This window comes from Heterodontus francisci, chromosome 47 (assembly GCF_036365525.1).
Source record: "Heterodontus francisci isolate sHetFra1 chromosome 47, sHetFra1.hap1, whole genome shotgun sequence".
NCBI lineage: Eukaryota > Metazoa > Chordata > Chondrichthyes > Heterodontiformes > Heterodontidae > Heterodontus > Heterodontus francisci.
In genome coordinates, this window is record NC_090417.1 from 12,044,477 (window position 1) to 12,064,311 (window position 19,835).

The following is a 19,835-nucleotide window of genomic DNA, read 5'->3' on the forward strand; positions in this document are numbered from 1 at the left end:
TAGGTCAAAGAGCTTGGTTTTAAGGAGCGTTTTAAAGGAGGAAGAGAGAGGCGGGTAGGCTGAGAGCTTCAGGGATGGAATTCCAAAGCTTCGAGCCTCTGTAGCTGAAGGCATGACTGCCAATGGTGGAGCAGTTAAAGCAGTATATGAGCAATAGGCCAGGATTGGAGAAGCACAGATATATCGGAGGGTTGTAGGGCTGGATGAGGTTCCAGGGATAGGGAGGGGGGAGTGAGGCCATGGAGGGATTTGAAAGTAAGGATGAGAATTTGAAAATTGAGCCATTGCTCAACAGGGAGCCACCCCTTTAATTTGATAACACTTCAATTGTTTTTAAAGGGTATTGTTTTTGGGAGATGCAGCTTCTCTCACAGTGTGCACATTAATAAACCCAGCGACTGCTCTCGTACAAGACGCTGAGCTATGTGAAGAGCATTCTAAAATGCAGTCTGTGAGAAGACGAGTCAAATCTTTCTATTCCAATTATCGTCATCAACATTATTTGTTAACTATATGAACCAAATTATTCACTAACGATGCACTTATGAAGAACCATATGCCATGGCATGAAAGATAATTCAGCAGCAATGATTCTGTGTTCAATGGCTGTTAGCTGAAGGAGCAGATTTTGCAAAATTTACTGTGGTGGGAACACATATCCAGCGATGAGGAAGGAACAGTGAAGGATGGTGTGTGACTTGGAAGGGACCTTGGAGGTGCTGCTGCCCTTGACCTACAAGATGCTGGAGATTGTGGGTTTAGGAGGTGTTGTCGAAGAAGACTTGGGACGGGTTGCTGCTGCGCCCCACTGCACTGGATAATCCATTAATATTTAAACGTGAATTTAACTGCTGATCGCGGTCACGATGCGGTTAGCGCCGGGGCTGCAGGGAAACCTGGCAGCAATCCATAAAAAGCAACAACTTGCCTTTCTCCAACATCTTTTGCAACTTCAGGATGTCCCAAAGTACTTTAGAGCCAATGACGTACCTTTTGAAAGTGTCGTCACTGCTGTAATGCAGGACGTGGGGCAGCCAAGTTGGCATCAGCAAGTTCACATAAACAGCAATGCGATAATGGCCAGATAATCATTCTTTTTTTTTAGCAATGTTGGTTAAGCGATAAATATTGACCAGGACACCAGGGAGAATCCCACCTCCACAGTTCTTCTTCGAAATAACGCCAGGGGATCTTTGATATCCAGCTGAGAGGGCAGACGGGGCCTCGGTTTAACGCCCGATTCAAAAGACAGCACCTCTGACTGTCCAGCGCCCACTCAGTACGGTACTGGAGTGTCAGTGGGATGATGGCCAGAAAAAGCCCAGTTAAGTTTAATTATTTTTGAGGTTGCCTTATTGGCCAAGAGGAGCAGAAGTCTTCCTCTGAGCCTCACAAGGAAAGCTTGGGTGCCCCCCTGCACTGGGATTCCCATCCTCTCACCCAATGGCAATTGCATTCAGAACCCTCCTTTCACCACTTACCTTAATGCCAGGGGGTGCTCTCCCATGCCTCCTGTCAACACTGAAAGGAGGTTCAGGAGTTAAACTCCCCTTGGCCTCTTGCCATAAGGCTGGGCAGGCAGTGGGAGGGTGCTGTCGTTTTTTTTTAACCTATTACTGGAGTGACAACAGATGGCAACTAGATGCACAAGTAAAGAGGCAACCATGTTGGTTTCAGAGAACAATGAAAGTCCTTCAGAATTTGCACTGAGATGGTGACAGGGCAACCAAATCGTCTTCAGAGACTGAAAGGAAGACTGTGTCGCACTGATTCAGCAATCGACACTGGAACTTTCAAATTGCTGGGCTTGTTTGGCAGCACTTTTGCCTCCGAGTTAGAAGGTTGTGCACTCAGGCCTCATACACCAGCAATTCAGCACATGATCTAAGCTCCATTACAGTGCTGGAGGAAAGCTACACTGCCTGAGATGCTGGGCTGGATTTTGTTCTCCCCCCGGGCATCAGATTCTATGGTGGGGGGGGGAGGTGCCTGAAGATGCCTCCAGGAGAGGGCCGCCACACACCCCAATGCTGGGAGAGCCCGGCCCAATATTACCGGTGGCAGTGAGGCCTCGTGGCTGCCCCCTCTCCGCTCGGCGACAGGAACCCAATTTGAAAATGTAAATAAATCAAAACGAATGAATTAATGAACCTCACATCGCCGCCGCCTGATGTCCCTGCTATGATCTTCAGCCCTGCGGCCGGCTCTCCCGTGCCTTCAGATCCCCGTCCGGGGATACGAGGCGCCACACTGGTGGGAAGAGGCGAAGAGGTAGATTTCTCAGTGTGGGAGGTGGGCAACAGGGTCTAATTAACGTCATGGATGTAGGGGATGGTGGCAAGGGTTGTCGTTGGAAGTTTGTGCCGTTTTTTGGGGGAGGGGATGAGGTCAGATGGTAAATGTAAGTGTTTTGCGGCGGGAGGGGAGGGCAAATAATTAATTTAGTTGCTATGGGGGTGGGGGAAGGGCAAAAGAAATGTATTAAAAAAAAATTTACTTTACTTTTAAATATTTAAATTAGCCAGGCTGTTAAAAATGGTGTCAGCGCCTGCGCACAGGCAGCTGACGCCATTGCCAGGGGCAGACAGCCCGTCTCCTCCACGTGATTGGGAGGGGGGGTGGGGTGTGGTGGGGGGGCTCGCCCCGGTTATTTAAATAGAAGATTGCAGCGACTCCACGACATGTGGCCTGCATGGGCAGCCTGACTAAATTGGTGGCAGGCTCATAAAATTCAGCCCACTGTCCTTCCAACGAGAGGTCAGAGTAGTACTGCAAAATGGCATTGTTTGAAGAAGAACAGGGAGTTCGCCTGGTTTCCAACGTTCACCAAACACAGATTAACGGGTCATTTATCCCACTGATGTTAGCGGGATTTTGCACTGTCAAGCCATTCGCGATATGTAATATTTCGGACTCATCTTACGCAGCTGCATAAATGCCAGACTTACTTCTTTCTGAATAAGGGACTGACTTTCAGCTTATGACAGAGTATCGCAGTCAAGGGAAGCTTTACGCAAGTATCTGCATTAAAATAAAAGCAAGTTAGAAACTAGTTTACATGTTCTGGGCTTCATACCTTTAGCTGGTCCCTCCAAGCATCCACCGAGGCACCCGAATATGCCAGAAGTCCTGTTTTCAGCCCTTGTGACTGCAGCAGGGAGATGCTGAGAACTTGGTGCATTGCTTCTTGCATGTATTTTATCAACACCTCTGCTATGACGGGGGTACGTCCGGGACGATACCCTCCCATGATACTCCACTCCATCTGCAACTCCAAGTGAAACCATTAAAGAACTTTGCACTTTCACCTTGATCCCCGGCAGAGAGTCAAAGAGTGGTGACTGGGTTATGAGTTCTTTGTTCACAGGGTCCTGGAAGCAGATGGGTCCACTGTATGTCCTGCTCACCGTCAGGTCAGGCTGCATTGATGGGTTCAGAAGCAGAGAATTACCTGGGAAAATGAAATGGAAAACAATATTACTTTTAACATAGTGCCTTCTTTTCAAAGTGTATTCTGAATCTCCTAAAAGAGTCAAGTGGCCAAAAGCATTTCTTGGTGGATCACCAGCCAAACAGATGAGAAGAATTCAGATTTCTTTGCTGCTCTGAGGTATGTTCGCTTGACAGGGTCAATACTGAGACACTGTTTCCCCTGGTTGGAGAACTGGGCGACAAAGTCTCAGGATAAGGGGTCAACCATTTAGAACTGAGATGAGGGGAAATTTCTTCACTCATCGGGTTGTGAATCTTTGGACTTCTCTTTCCTAGAGGCCTGTATATTCAAGGCAGAGATCAATAAATTTTTAGATGCTAAGGGAATAAATGGACATGGTGAAAGTGCAGGAAAGTGCAGTCAGCCATGACCTTATCGAGTGGTGGAGCTGGCTTGAGGAGTTTTATAGTTTGCTCCTGCTTCTAATTCAGAAACATTCACCAAATATTTGTATAAAAACAAAATACTGTGGATGCTGGAAATCTGAAATAAAAACAAGAAATGCTGGAACCACTCAACAGGTCTGGCAGCATCTGTGGAAAGAGAAGCAGAGTTAACTTTTCGGATCAGTGACCCTTCTTCGGAGTTCCGAAGAAGGGTCACTGACCCGAAACGTTAACTCTGCTTCTCTTTCCACAGATGCTGCCAGACCTGCTGAGTGGTTCCAGCATTTCTTGTTTTTACAACAAATATTTGTGTCTGCCTTCACAGTAGAAGACATAAATTACATACCAGAAATAGGCTCATAAAAGTGAGGGGGAGTTGGTGGTGTAGGAAAGTGCAGGCATTGAACTAGCAATCCAGATGCCTAGGCTCATACTCAAGGGACATGGGTTCAAATTGCACCACAACAGCTGATGGAATTTCAAGTCAATTATCATGACTGTCATTAAAAACTTTTTAGGAAAGGAAAGGTGCCGTCCTTACTTGGTCTGGCCTACATGTGACTCTCGAGCCACAGCAATGTGGGCTGACTCTGAAATGGCCTAGCAAACAACTCAGTTGTCAAAGGCAATTAGGGATGGGCAACAAATGCTGGCCACCCGCATCCCATTGGAGGAATATATATAAAAAAATGTCAACAGAGAAAAAGTATGAGAGAAACTTAATGGACTAAAAGCTGACAAATCCTCAGGACCTGATGGCCTGCATCCTGGGGTTCGATAAGAAGCAGCTGTAGAGATTGTGGATGTGCTGGTTATGATTTTTCAAAATTCCCAAGATTCTAGAACGGTCCAAGGGGATTGGAAGTTAGCAAATCTAACGCCACTGTTCAAGAAAGAAGGGAGAAAGAAAACAGAGAACTACAAGCCAATCAGCCTGCCATCAGTCGTCAGGAAAATGCTGGAATCTTTATGAAGGAGATCTTTAACAATGGACTGTAAAAATCAATGTTTGATCAGGCAAAGTCAACATGGATTTACAAAAGGGAAATTGTGTTTGACAAATTTATTAGAGTTTTTTTAAGGATCTAACTAGAAGGGTAAATAAAGGGGAACCAGCAGATGTAGGAGACTTGGATTTCTAAAAGCATTCGATAAGGTTCCAAACAGAAGGATAATACACAAGATAACAGCTCATGGAGAACATTAAGCATGGAGAGAGCACTGGTTAACATACAGGAAGCAGAGACGAGGAATAAATGGGGCATTTTCAAGTTGGCAGGCTGTGACTAGTGGAGTGCTGCAAGGATCAGTGCTGGGGCCTCAGTTATTTACAATCGATATTCATGATTTAGACAAAGAGACCGAGAGCAATGTATCGAAGTTTGCTGACAATGCAAAGATAGGTGGGAATATCAGCTGTCAGGAGGACACAAAGAGGTACAGACAGGTTAAGTGAGTGGGTAGCAAGGTGGCAGATGGAGTATAATTTAGGGAAGTGTGAGGTTATTCACTTTGGTAGGAAGAACATAGAAGCAGAATATTTTTTAAAAGGTGTGAAACTTGTAAATGTTGATGTTCAGGTGGACTTGGGTGTGCTTGTATAAGGAACACGGAAAGTGAGCTTGCAGGTCCAGCAAACAATCAGGAAGGCAAATGGTATGTTGGCCCTTATTGCATAGGGATTGAAGTACAGGAATAAACAAGTCTTGCCACAATTGTACAGGGTTTTGGTGAGACCACAACTGGAGTACTGTGTGCAGTTTTGGTCTCTATATTTAAGGAAGGATATACTTGCATTGGATGCAGTATAACGAAGGTTCACTGGATTCGTCCCTGGGATGAGAAGGGGATCATTTGATGACAGGCTGAGTAAATTGGACCTATACTTTATGGGGTTTAGAAGAATGAGAGGTGATCTCATTGAAACATAGAAGATTCTGAAGGGGCTTCACAGGGTCAACACTGAGAGGTTGTTTCCCCTGGCTGGGGAATCGAAAACATGGGAGCACAGTCTCAGGATAAGGGGATAATCATTTAGGACTGAGATGAGGAGAAATTTCTTCACTCAAAGGGATGTGAATTTTGGAATTCTCTATCCCAGAGGGTTGTGGATGCTCCATCATTGAATATGTTTGAGGCTGGGATAGACAGATTTTTGATCTCTCAGGCAATCAAGGAATATGGGGATCAGGCGGGAAAGCAGAGTTGAGGCAGAAGATCACAATTGGCTGCAGAATGCTTGGGGGAAAAGAAAGCAGCCAACGTTCCGGCTTCTGATGATTGCAAATTTGGACTTTGGGTAAGACAAGTGATTGGGCTTGGTTTTCATGGCCTTTGGATCCAGAAGGTCAATGGCAACAGTAGAACTGTATCCTGACAAGAGTTACTGTCTTCAGGAGATGAGGGAAGAAATAGGAAGACAAAAAAAAACATTTGTCTTCAACAGTCCAATCCCAATGCTGTAGGTTGGTTGGTTGCTCCAAAAAGGTGGCACAGTGGGATACAAATCTTTGTAGTAAATGAACTTCAGAATGTGTTATTAGGCTTTCCCAACAAGCAATTTATAATAAATCAATCAATACAAAGCAGTTATTAGCAACAACCAAGGACTGACACATACCCAGTATTTTGAGAAAATTCAATTTGATTACAAATTGCTTGTGTGGGGGTATTAATCAGCTGTGCATAGAACAGACAGAGCATTTTGTCAATGACAATAACTGTTGAATAAAGTGCTTTCAATTGATTCAGTTTATCTGTTTATTCTGGTGGGTAATGTTTTTTGTTCAAGTGTGCTGGTCTGCAATTATAATAGCAATTACAATGACTCAAATAGAAAATTACTGCTCAGAACTTATTCATCCACTTCCTTTCAGTCTCTTCTTCCAAGGTAAACGCTGTTCCACTCATTTTCATGGAAGACTTGTCCACAAAATGACAATGACCTTTATTATTGCAGCTCACTTAAGTGACAAGTTTGAAGTCCATTCACGTATCACACTCAGATAGCAAATTAACAGGGCCTGTAGTTACCTTTGTGAATACTAAGCTGCAGAGCACTCATCTAAATGGGTCAATTTCACATTATCCTGGGAACTCTGCCAATGGCTCTGTCTCTCGAATTAGCCTCAAGGAGTCATGCAAGAATGACCTGAGGTGAATTAGCCGTTGGATTATTATCCTTCCCCTCAGAGCTGCATGTGCTGGAAAGTCAGTGCCTTTTGGTAACAAGGGAAATGATCTGGAGGAATCACTGACCCACACTCAACGGTGGCAGCAGGGTGCAACTTGTATGGAGCGACGATTTTATAAAAGGCACTGTAAATTAGATTTCCTCTGGTTCGTTCTGTGTTTGCAACGTATTAGTGGGAACATCAACTCTTAATTACTATTTCTGGCAGTATTAGAAATGTGGGGTTAAATATTCTCCTTGCTGCAGCTGGCGCTCCTGGATTTCCAGGCTATTGAATTGCTGGGGTTACAGGATCGGCAAGACTATTGGATTGCCTCGGCTCAACTTCCCTCACCAAACCTGCCTGATTTTCCATCTTTGGATTGAAACGGAGAGAAAATTGCAAAGGTTCCTTGACGGATTGCGACCTTCCCATCTGAGTTTGCAATATCCACTGTGCTCCATGATCCAACAGTCCTCCTGGCCTTTTCCTTTTGAACCAATTTACCCTTTCAACGCAAGTGGCAAATGCAGGTAAGCACTCCACATGTTGATGATGTGAATAACACATGGCAACCATGGGATATCTTAACTCCCCAACAAGCCTTGCTGGATGTTTCATGCCTCTATAGAAGCATATAAAATTCATTCAACGCCACCTCGTATACAAATAGCAAACCTGAAACAATTAATTTAAAACATTAAAATACAGAGGACACTAACCCTGCCTGGCAGTCTTGAAGTTGAAGGACTGAAAGCCACCAGTTAGAGCTGAAGAGTCGATAACATCGACACCATATTCACTTTGACTTCTTCGGTACAATGTGATGCCCACCACAAGCATTGCAACTGCTATCACTGCTGCACCAAGGCCAGAGTATAAAGCCACGTCACTGTTGGTCTCAATACCTGGATGAAGAGGCAAATGTATTAGACGTAACTCTGCAGTTGACAGTCTTCATTCTTTCTTTCCCTCAGTCAAGCTGTCAGACATTTGTGATGATGAAGACTGGGACTGACAGCTTCTGCGCCCACCAACTCCCAGTTCTAAGTCCATTCTTTTTAACGGACAAGAAAAGCACCAGCACGGAAGTGAAATAGAAACCTGACCAATGTTTCCAAAGCAGATATAGTTTTCATGGAAATGAACTCCGCTTAAGGGGGCAATAGGTTTTGGCCTGACATCTGGACTACCGACAACCAACTGCACCAAAACAACAGATTAACTGGTCAGTCATTCATCTCATTGCTGTTGGTGGGATCTTGCTGTGCACAAACCACTGCCTCAATGCTTATGAGGCAGCAATCATAGCACCTCAACGGAACTGATTTAGTATGAAGTATAGATGTCTTTGAGGTAGGGCATAATGCCAATGTTTTTTTAACCTACATCAACACAATTAGATGTGATATGATATGAAAGACATGTAAAAGTAAATTAGCATCTGCTCTTGGAAAAAGAACCTCCAAAGCCATTCAATTCCCAATGCATCTCAGTGAGTGATAACAAGTTTTGAGTTCCTGCCTGCATTTGTACATGTTGCTGTTTGCTTTGTTGACAGTTAGATGCCAGTCATGGAAGGATGAGCAAACACTTGGTAGTAATGAATATGCTTTGTAACACTTAATAAATATATCACTTAAACCACATGAAGACAATTAACCAGTGGCAGCTGTTTTTAAAAAGGTGCCAATGCATTTTACAAAGTAAGAAAAACAAGATTCATTAAATAAGAACCAGCTTTGTGTAACAAAATTATTTTGTTTCCTGGAACTCATTTTGTTCAAATCTTTGAAATCTGAAAATGGCGTGGTGGCATTTATAAATACTTAACCAAGCGGTCAGACACAGGGCTTTACATTCCTCGCAGAATGCAACACTCTGCCAAGAGTATCAACACAATGGTCAAGACTTGCATTTCCATGGCGCCTTCCATGATCTCAGGGCTTCCCAAAGTGCTCTGCAGCCAATGAAGTACTTTTTAAAAGTAGTCACTGCTGTAATGTTGAAAATGTTGCAATATGACAATGACCCGATGTTTCGTCTTTATGTTGTTTCTGTTTCCCAGACTCTGGGAAGAATCACACTTTCAACTTGGAAAAGGCTGGAGTCAGTCTTGTTTATTATAGCACCATGCTTTGTCATAGAGTTATAAAGCACAGAAACAGGCCCTTGGCCCATCGTGTCTGTGCCTGCCAAGAAGCACCTAACTATTCGAATCCCATTTTCCAGCACTTGGCCCGTAGCCTTGTGTGCTGTGGCGTTTCAAGTGCTCATCTAAATACTTCTTAAATGTTGTGAGGGTTCCTGCCTCTACCACCTGTTCAGGCAGTGCGTACCAGATTCATGTGCTGTAGAACCGAATTCCACTGGTTCTTGTGATACATGTAACATGACTCCCCCGTGCAGCCGTGAATGTGGCCCCCCTGTTGGAACACTTACACATAACAACTAGTTCCGAGCTAATTAGTTCCGAACACTTTGCAGATAGTATAATAATATATACATATATAACACCTGATAACCTATTCTTTTTGAGATGTCGCTTGAGGGATAAATACTGGCCAGGACACTGGGGAGAACTCCACTGCTCCTCTTCAAGATAGTGCCCTGGGATTATTTACATTTACCTGAGAAGGCCTCATCTAAAAGTCAAGACCTTCAACAGTGCTCAGCACTGCACTGGAATGTCAGCTTAGATTTTTGAGTTCAAGTCCTGGTGTGGGACTTGAACCCACAATCTCTGACCCTGAGACTACGATCCGAGCCACACATCCCTATCTAACTGCTGTGAACACTTGGGATGGATAGAGAATGTGATTACTGGCTGGTTATTGTGTAAGCTCATGTTATGTGGGAAGGCGGTGGCCTCGTGGTAATGTTCCGAGACTAACAATCCAGAGACTCTTACTGATACTTTGGGGACAGGGGTTCAATTGATTGACCTCCAACAAACACAACCATCTTCCTTTGCGCTAGGTATGACTCTAACTAGCAGAGTTTTCCCCCTGATTCTCACTGACTCCAGTTTTGCTAGGGCTCCTTGATGCCATACTCGATCAAATTCTGCCTTGATGTCAAGGGCAGTCACTTCTTACCTCACCTCTTGAGTTCAGTTCTTGTGTCCATGTTTGAACCAAGGCTGTAATGAGGTCAGGTGCTGAGTGGCCCTGTCAGCTGCACTGGAACAGCTTGGCTCGGGGTGCGGCAAGTTCTGGAGCACAGGTCTTCAGTACTATTGCCGGAATATTGTCAGGACCCATAGCCTTTGCAGCATCCAGTGTCTTCAGTCGGTTCTTGATATCACGTGGAGTGAATCGAATTGGCTGAAGATTGGCACCTGTGATGCTGGGAACTTCAGGAGGAGGCCGGGATGGATCATAAACTTGGCAATTCTGGCTGAAGATGGATGCAAATGCTTCAGCCACTGATGTGCTGGGCTCCCCCATCATTGAGGATGGGGATATTTGTGGAGCCACCTCCTCCAGTTAGTTGTTTAATTGTCCACCACCATTCACGGCTGGATGTGGCAGGACTGCAGAGCTTAGATCTGATCCGTTGGTTATGGGATCGCTTAGTTATGTCTATTGCATGCTGCTTATGCAGTTTGGCATGCAAGTAGTCCTGGGTTGTAGCTTCACCAGGTTGACACCCCATTTTGAGGTATGCCTGGTGCTGTTCCTGGCATGCCCTCCTGCACTCTTCATTGAACCAGGGTTGGTCTCCTGGCTTGATGGTAATGGTAGAGTGGGGGATATGCTGGGCCATGAGGTTACAGATTGTGGTTGAGTGCAATTCTGCTTCTGCTGATGGCCCACAGCGACTCATGGATGCCCAGTTTTGTATTGCTAGATCTGTTCAAAATCTATCCCATTTAGCAGGGTGGTTGTGCCACACAACACGATGGACGGTATCCTCAATGTGAAGGCGGGACTTCGTCACCACAAGGACTGTGCGGTGGTCACTCCTCTAATACAGTCATGGACAGAAGCATCGGCGGCAGACAGATTGGTGAGGACAAGGTCAAGTATGTTTTTCCCTCGTGTTGGTTTCCCCACTACCTGCCACAGACCCAGTCTAGCAGCTATGTCCTTTAGTACTTGGCCAGCAGTGGTGCTACCGAGCCACTCTTGGTGAGGGACATTGAAGTCCCACACCCAGAGTACATTTTGTGCCCTTGCCACTCTCAGTGCTTCCTCCAAGTGGTGTTCAACATGGAGGAGTACTGACTCATCAGCTGAGGGAGGGCGGTAGGTGGTAATCAGTAGGAGGTTACCTTTCCCATGTTTGACCTGATGCCATGAGACTTCATGGGGTCCAGAGTCGATGTTGAGGCCTCCCAGGGCAACTCCCTCCCTTCTGTAGACCACTATGCCGCCACCTCTGCTGGGTCTGTCCTGCCGGTGGGACAGGACATACCGAGGGATAGTGATTGCAGTGTCTGGGACATTGTCTGTAAGGTACGTTTCCCTGAGTATTACTATGTCAGGCTGTTGCTTGACTAATCTCTGGGACAGCTCTCCCAACTTTGGCACAAGCCCCCAGATGTTAGTAAGGAGGACTTTGCAGGGTCGACAGGGCTGGATTTGCCGTTGTCGTTTCCGGTGCCTAGGTCGATGCCGGGTGGTCCGTCCAGTTTCATTCCTTTTTATTGTCTTCGTAGCGGTTAGGTACACCTGGGTGACTTGCTAGGCCATTTCAGAGAGCATGTAAGAGTTAACCACATTGCTGTGGGTCTGGAGTCACATGTAGGCCAGACCAGGTAAGGACAGCAGATTTCCTTCCCTAAAGGACATGAGTGAACCAGATCGACAATGGTTTCATGGCCATCATTAGACTTGCCTTTAATTCCAGATTTATTAATTACATTCAAATTCCACCTTCTGCTGTGGTGGGATTCGAACCCATGTCCCCAGATCAATACCCTGGGTCTCTGGGTTACTAGTCCAGTGATAATACCACTATGCTACCGCCTCCCCTGGAATTAAAAGCCAGTTTCAATAATGGTACCAGAAGACCATCATCAATTGTCATAAAAAACAATGTTCTTCAGGGAAGGAAATCTGTTGCCCTTACCTTGTCTGGCCTACATGTATCTCAACTCTGAAATAGCCTTGCAAGCCACTCAGTTGTCAAGGGCAATAAGGGATGGGTGACAAATGCTAGCCTTGCCAGTGATTCTCACCTCCCATGAAACAACCAAGTAAAATGTTTGACACAAGCAGTGGAGAAAAGGCTGATGCTCCTTCAGTTGTCTCCACCTGGTTTCTGGGATCTCCTTCCCAGAATCTCTCGGTCTTGCTCGCACTCCCTCTCTGTTTTGAAAAGACTTTTTGAAAACTAGCTCTCGAACCAAGCCTTTGCGACAACTCGTCTATGACTGGAATGACTATGACGATGTTTGGCACACACTGACCCTCTGAAAAAGCTCCTTGGGACATTTTCTACATTCAAGGTCCCCAACAAACACAAGCCATTGACATAAAATTTTACTCTGCCTCAGAGAACCGTTGAATCAGCACGAGTGGAATCATTTTGTTTTGAATGTGTTCAATCCTGAACCTCTGAACAGAGTCTGGCGCATATGGAATGGTTTTGTGTTTGCATTTGGGAACCAAGGGATATGGGGATTGGGAAGGAAAGTGGAGATACAAGGTCAGTTGTGATCTTACTGAATACTGGAGCAGGCTCGAAGGACTGTATGGCCTACTCTGAATTCTTCAGGTCATAATGAAGGCAAAAAGGAATAAACTAATATTTCAGAAATAAGTACATATAAGGTCTATATTTCTCTGCATTCCTATCTGCTTTGTCCTCACACCTCCATTGAGAAAGTCAATGATAGCATTCTCAGTAGGCAATGCATAAAACATGGACATCGGCAGCAGAAGGTATGGGAAAGGTGATGAGTCAAACTGTTGCAAGAAAAAAGGCATGTCTATCAGGTTACTGACTCAAATCCACAATTAACACAGTAAAGCCCAGAACTTAAACTCTGTGATTTCCGTGCATCAATGTTTAATTTATTCGCACAGAATTATTTTGGTTGCTTTTTGAACAGATGCGTTTAAACAGGTTAATTCCTCTTTTAAGTAGTAAAGTGATTTCATTTGAGAACATTAAATACTCATACGCTAACACTGCACAGAATCATTTCTGGGATTTAATTCCTCATTTTTGTCAACAAGCAATTGAGTGCTGTCACTGCAGCTTGTTGCTAAGTTACTAGGGTCAAAGGCAATTTCAACGTGTGGTTCAAATTGAAACGCACCTGCATTTCACAGTGCATTCTGTTTGGAAGACAAGGGTGCGCATATTATGAATTCAATCTCGCAATGCTGGGGACACGCGCTGGACTATCACGCAGAAACAGTGAATTTGAATTTGAATGGATGGAATGCCCTGTGGAATCTGTTGATTCCTGAGATTGAGTTTGGGATATGGGGCCCAGGCAAACAAGTTGGGAAAGTCTATTCCTGTTCACTCTTGGGGGACATCAAAAGAGAAGTGAGGACTGTTGGTGAAAATTTTAAAAAAGTTGAGCGAAATGAACATTTCTTGGCCTGAGAGAAAAACCTGTTTAATTAGAGATTGGGGTGCAGTGCTTCTGCAATATGCGATCATCAGTCTTACCTGCAGGATATGTGAAAAATGTGAAGATTGACACAAGGGGAATATTCAAGGTGGTGTACAGAAGTATGTATTGAAATATAAAACAGATAAGTGATCCAGTGTATACCGCTTCTCATTATTGTAACACCCTGGCAGATGTCGTCCTGCATAAGTTGTGCAACACAAATGCTTTCTTGTCGGAGTTGATCCATGGTATCAAAGGAATAACTTATAAGGAAACACCAGAGACCTTGGGACTTACTCACCTTAAAAGGAAACGAATGAGAGAAGGTTTTATTGAAACATGCCCTCTCTTCAATGACAACAATAAAGTCAATCTGGCAATCTGGAGCACTACTTGAAGGTAATCCAAGAACAAGGCTGGGAGAGATGGTGGGGGAGGGGGGAGCGGTGGCAGGCATAGTCTTAAAATGGCCAGTGTGGGGGAAGAGGCTGTTAATTTTTTAAAAAGATTTGTGAGCTAATATGGATTTGCATGACCTCACTCATCTGCATTTATCTTGTCAGGCACAACTTACTTCTCAGAAATTAAAGCTAAAATCATTGGAACTACTTACTTTGAGGCTGCACTTCCTGCAGAGGTGTCTGGCCTGTTAAAAGAAAGAGAGCAAGCAAATAGTAAGAATGCAAAATCTTACATGCAAATGCTACTTTTCGTTTTAGATTCCATTTGCTCCGCAGTTCCTTTAGTTGCAACTTTTTGCCAGCTGGGACAGGTCATGGGTGGATTGCAGATTCTCTCAGTTGTTCCAAACGTGTGTCTAATTAGCTGGCAGGAGGCACAGCTCCATGGAGTGTGATTGACAGGATTCAGATTTCCCCTGTGTCTCGCCCAGCAACCCTCAACGAGAATCTGGCAAACTCATCAAAGTCGATGGGCCAGAGTGTCAGCCATCCTGTCGTTTTAAAACTGTAATCGAGCTAAGAACAGAAAACCTTAACCACTCCACTGCCAATTCGTTTTAAGGTGATCAATTCTGACCGCTCGTTTTGGCAATGAGAACAGCTTCTTTCACACTCCACCTCTCAGCATAAGTGAGAATGGAACTAGTGACATTTTTGCAAAGTAGGTACAGGTGCAGTTTTTGATTAGTTTTGATTTGCCAATTCGCTTGCTGCCTCCCCTTACTAGCATATCTGTTCCATTGGCAGCGTCTGTACCCATTGACATTGTGTCCAAGTGTCTGTTCGATCACATATCCTGGTTCGGATCATGATCTCTGCACTTCAATGCTTCCTGGCCACCAGAGCAAACTATTACAAAGGAAAGTACATACAGCAATGAAATAGGCTATTCGGCCCAACAGGTCCATGCCAGTGCTTATGCTTCACACAAGCCTCCTCCCACCCTTCTTCATCGGAAACTATTGCTTTCTCCCTTCTGTGCTTACTGAACTTCCCCTTCAATGCATCCACGCTATTTGCCTCAACTACTCCCCGTGGTAGTGAGTTCCACATTCTCACCACTCTCTCGGTCAATATGTTTCTGCTGAATTCCGATTGGATTTATTCGAACAAGGAGAAATGGAATCTCTTTCTCACCTCTGACAATGAAGCCAAAAAGAATATCAGGAATCAGCCAAATCAGCATAGGTCAACAGTCTGAGGATTGGGCTGCTCTGTAAATCTCAATATGGGAACATATTTAGTCATTGAGCCAACTCTAATATTTGAAATCAACCATGCAGAGATTTTAGCTTTGTACCATTCTAAAGTTCAGCTCTGTCACTGATATAATTAAAAACGACACTATACATGTTCATATTCAATTGGCGTTGGCATTTCTGAGCTCAGCTTTCGCCTGAGAAGCAAAGAATCCATCAGATGATTGCTGTACAGGATGCTGGAATGACCCATCTCATGTTTCATAAACAGAGGTATCAGCTTGGCATTGGTTGGGACACTGCCCTTTTGGTGAGACATGAAAACTGATGACCCAAATGGTACTGGTGTTGCAGGAGATCATTAAAGTTCTCATGGCACTACTGAAAGAAGAACAGAGAGTTCTTCCAATGTCCTGGCTATTAATTCTTCCTCAGCAAAACATCAGCAAAAACAGATTAACTGCTTATTCACCTCAATCTTGTTGTCAGGATAGACTATGTGCCAATTTGCCTATACAACAGCCACTGCATTTTCAAGTCGTTCACTGTCTGTGAGTTGCTTCAACAGATTTTTGAGAGACTTGATTAGACACAAGAGGAACGCATGTCTTTGTTTCTTTCTTACTGAGAAGTAAAATTTGATCATCTGGAGTACCAATTTATTTGAAGACTCCAGCAAGCTCATCTTGCGTTCTGCAACCAAATGAACCTTAGGTTAAATAATTGATTCCTGAAATTCATTGAGAGAAATTCTGGATCATTGGAGACTCTTGATTGATTCTTTGGTACATTGACTCAGTAAAACCAAGTTTTCAACAGAGAGGCATAACTGGCCGGAACTGAGGCACATTTCAACTGGATAAGGAGGGTGAGAGGACAAAGTTCTTACATATACAGAGATATCAGCTTGAATGAGAGTGAACTGGGCAAAGCACAAAGGATAAGGCAAATCTGGACAGAGCAAACAGCGAAAAATAGTTTCAACAATCTATGAATCCTGAGCACCACATGGATAATGATCACAATGTATGTCTCAGATAGGGTGTGCCACTATCTGCTTTATCTGTATTATCCTTGAAGACATGAAGGAGCTTTGAGGAAAGATTCAGGAAGCTTAAGTTTTGCAAAACAGAAGTAAAAGAGAAACTCATTGAAAATATTAATTTCTAAAGATAAGGTAAATTCAGATTATTGTGCAGGTGCAAAGCATATAAATTAGAGCAAGTGGAAAATAGAACTGGAACAGGTATTAAGAAGAACTGGTTAATCAAAGGTTGATCAATGTCAACTGAGGTAAATACTTCCATTTCTTTATATTGCCTTATTCCATTGTAAAGCTGCTTGTTGTAAAAACCCACCTCGTTTATGAATGTCCTTTCGGGAAAGAAATCTGCTGTCCTTACCTGGTCTGGCCTACATGTGACTCCAGACCCACAGCAATGTGGTTGACTCTTAACTGCCCTCTGAAATGGTCTAGCAAGCCACTCAGTTGTATCAACTGCTACAAAGTCTCAGAAAAGGAATGAAATTGGACGGACCACCCGGCATTGACCTAGGCACCGGAAATGACAACAGCAAACCCAGCCCTGTTGACCCTGCAAAGTCCTCCTCACTCTCATCTGGGAGCTTGTGCCAAAATTGGCAGAGCTGTCCCACAGACTCGTCAAGCAACAGCCTGACACAGTCATACTCACGGAATCATACCTTGCAGACAATGTCTCAGACACCACCAACATCATCCCTGGGTACGTCCTGTACCACCGGCAGGACAGACCCACCAGACGTGGCGGCACAGTGGTATACAGTCAGGAGGGAGTTGCCCTGGGAGTCCTCAACATCGACTCCAGATCTCAGGAAGTCTCATGGCATCAGGTCAAACATGGGCAATGAAACCTCCTGCTGATTACCACCTACCGCTCCCCATCAGCTGATAAATCAGTGTTTCTCCATGTTGAACACCAATTGGAAGAGACACTGAGGGTGGCAAAGGCACAAAATGTACTCTGGGTGGGGGACATCAATGTCCATCACCAAGAGTGGCTCGGAGCACCACTAGTGACCGAGCTGGGCAAGTCCTAAAGACTGGGTCTGTGGCAGATGGTGAGGGAACCAAGAAGAGAAAAAAACCTACTTGACCTCATCCTCACCAATCTATCTTTGCAATGCATCTGTCTATGACAGTATTGGTAGGAGTGACCACTGCACAGTCCTTGTGGAGACAAAGTCCCATCTTCACATTGTGAGTACCCACCATTATGTTGTGTGGCACTACCTCCATGCAAAATGGGCTAGATTTTGAACAGATCTCGCAAATCAAAACTGGGCATCCATGAGGTGCTGTGGGCCATCAGCAGCAGCAGCAGAATTGTAGTCAACCACAATCTGTAACCTCATGGCCCGGCATATCCCCCACTCTACCATTACCATCAAGCCAGGAGACCAACCCTGGTTCAATGAAGAGTGCAGCAGGGCATGCCAGGAGCAGCACCAGGCATATCTCAAAATCAGGTGTCAGCCTGGTGAAGCTACAACACAGTACTACTTGCATGCCAAACAGCGGAAGCAGCATGCAATAGACAGGGCTAAGTGATCCCACAACCAACGGATCAGATCTAAGCTCTGCAGTCCTGCCACATCCAGTCATGAATGGTGGTGGATAATTCAACAAGTGACAGGAGGAGGAGGCTCCACAAATATCCCATCCTCGATGATGTGGGAGCCCAGCACAGTGCAAAAGACAAGGCTGAAGCATTTGCATCCATCTTCAGCCAGAATTGCCGAGTGGATGATCCATCTCCTCCTGAGATCACAGATGCCAGTCTTCAGCCAATCCGATTCACTCCATGTAATATCAAGAATACTTGCAATGTTACGGGCCCTGACAACATTCCAGCAATAGCACTGAAGACCTGTACTCCAGAACTTGCCCTGCCCCTAGCCAAGCTGTTCCAGTACAGCTACAACACTGGCATCCACCCGGCAATGTGGAAAATTGCCCAAGTATGTCCTGTGCACAAAAGCAGGTCAAAATCGAACCCAGCCTATTACCACCCTATCAGTCTACTCCCGATCAACAGACAGTGCTATCAAGCAGCACTTGTTCAGCAATAACGTGCTCACTGACTCTCAGTTTGGGTTCCGCCAGGGCCACTCACATCCTGACCTCATTACAGCCTTGGTCCAAACATGTACAAAAGAATTGAACTTCAGAGATGAGGTGAGAGTGAATGCCCTTGACATCAAGGCAGCATTTGACCGAGAATGACATCAAGGAGCCCGAGCAATATCGGAGTCAATGGGCTTCAAGGGGAAAACTCTCCACTGGTTGGAGTCATACCTCACACAAAGGAAGATGGTGGTGATTATTGGAGGTCAATCATCTCAGTCCCAGAACATCACTGCAGGAGTTTCTCAGGGTAGTGTCCTCGGCCCAACCATCTTCAGCAGCTTCATCAATGACCTTCCTTCAATCATAAGGTCAGAAGTGAGGATGTTTGCTGATGATTGCACAATGTTCAGCACGATTTGTGACTCCTCAGATATTGAAGCAGTCCCTGTCTAGCTGCAGCAAGACCTGGACAACATCCAGGCTTGGGCTGATAAGTGGCAAGTAACATTCGCGCCACACAAGTACCAGGCAATGACCATCTCAAACAACAAAGAATCTAACCATCTCCCCTTGATGTTCACTGGCATTACCATCACTGAATCTCCCACTATCAACATCCTGAGGGTTACCATTGACCAGAAACTGAACTGGACCAGCCACATAAATGCTGTGGCTACAAGAGCAGGTCAGAGGCTAGGAATTTTGCGGTGGGTGACTCACCTCCTGTCTCCACAAAGCCTGTCCACCATCTACAAGGCAGAAGTCAGAGGTGTGATGGAATACTCTCCACTTGCCTGGATGGGTGCAGCTCCAACAACACTCAAGAAGCTTGACACCACCCAGGAAAAGCAGCTTGCTTGATTGGCACCCCATCTACAAACATTCACTCCCTCCACCACTGACTCAGAGTGCCAGCAGTGTGTACCATCTACAAGTTACACTGTAGCAACGCACCAAGGCTCCTTAGGCAGCACCTTCCAAACCTGCGACCTCTGTCACCTAGAAGGACACAGGCAACAGATGCATGGGAACACCACCACCTGCAAGTTCCCCTCCAAGCCACACACCATCGTGACTTGGAACCATATCGCCGTTCCTTCATTATCGCTGGGTCAAAATCCGGGAACTCCCTTCCTAACAGCACAGTGGGTGTACCTACACCCCAAAGACTGCAGCGGTTCAAGAAGGCAGCTCACCATCACCTTCTCAAGGGCAATTAGGGATGGGCAATAAATGCTGGCCGAGTCAGTGACGCCCACATCTCATAAACAAAAAAAAAGCATTTCAGCAGTCATTACTCTGTTCGGCAAACAAATCAATGATCGACCAATCAATATCTAAGATGAAAAAATGTTGGGGTTACTCACTGATCAAAAGTTAAGAGGTCAAGATAGCCCTGCAAGAGACCTGCTTTCGCAATGGAATATGAGAAACATT

General features: G+C 45.0%; 1 protein-coding gene across 9 annotated transcripts in view; it reads right to left on the reverse strand.

Moving 5' to 3' along the window:
* LOC137357075 (netrin receptor UNC5D-like) overlaps positions 1-19,835 on the reverse strand; it is a 442,899-nt gene that overhangs the window by 102,008 nt on the left and 321,056 nt on the right. For all 9 annotated transcript variants that reach the window (XR_010971131.1, XR_010971132.1, XR_010971130.1 and 6 more), the window contains exons 8-10: positions 14,243-14,275; positions 7,775-7,960; positions 3,077-3,451 (exon numbers count right to left, since the gene is read on the reverse strand). Coding sequence is in view for 6 of the 9 variants with exons in the window: in XM_068023062.1 (XP_067879163.1) it covers positions 3,077-3,451; positions 7,775-7,960; positions 14,243-14,275 (594 nt within the window). In the remaining 3 variants the exon portion in view is untranslated. The remainder of the gene's footprint in view (positions 1-3,076; positions 3,452-7,774; positions 7,961-14,242; positions 14,276-19,835) is intronic.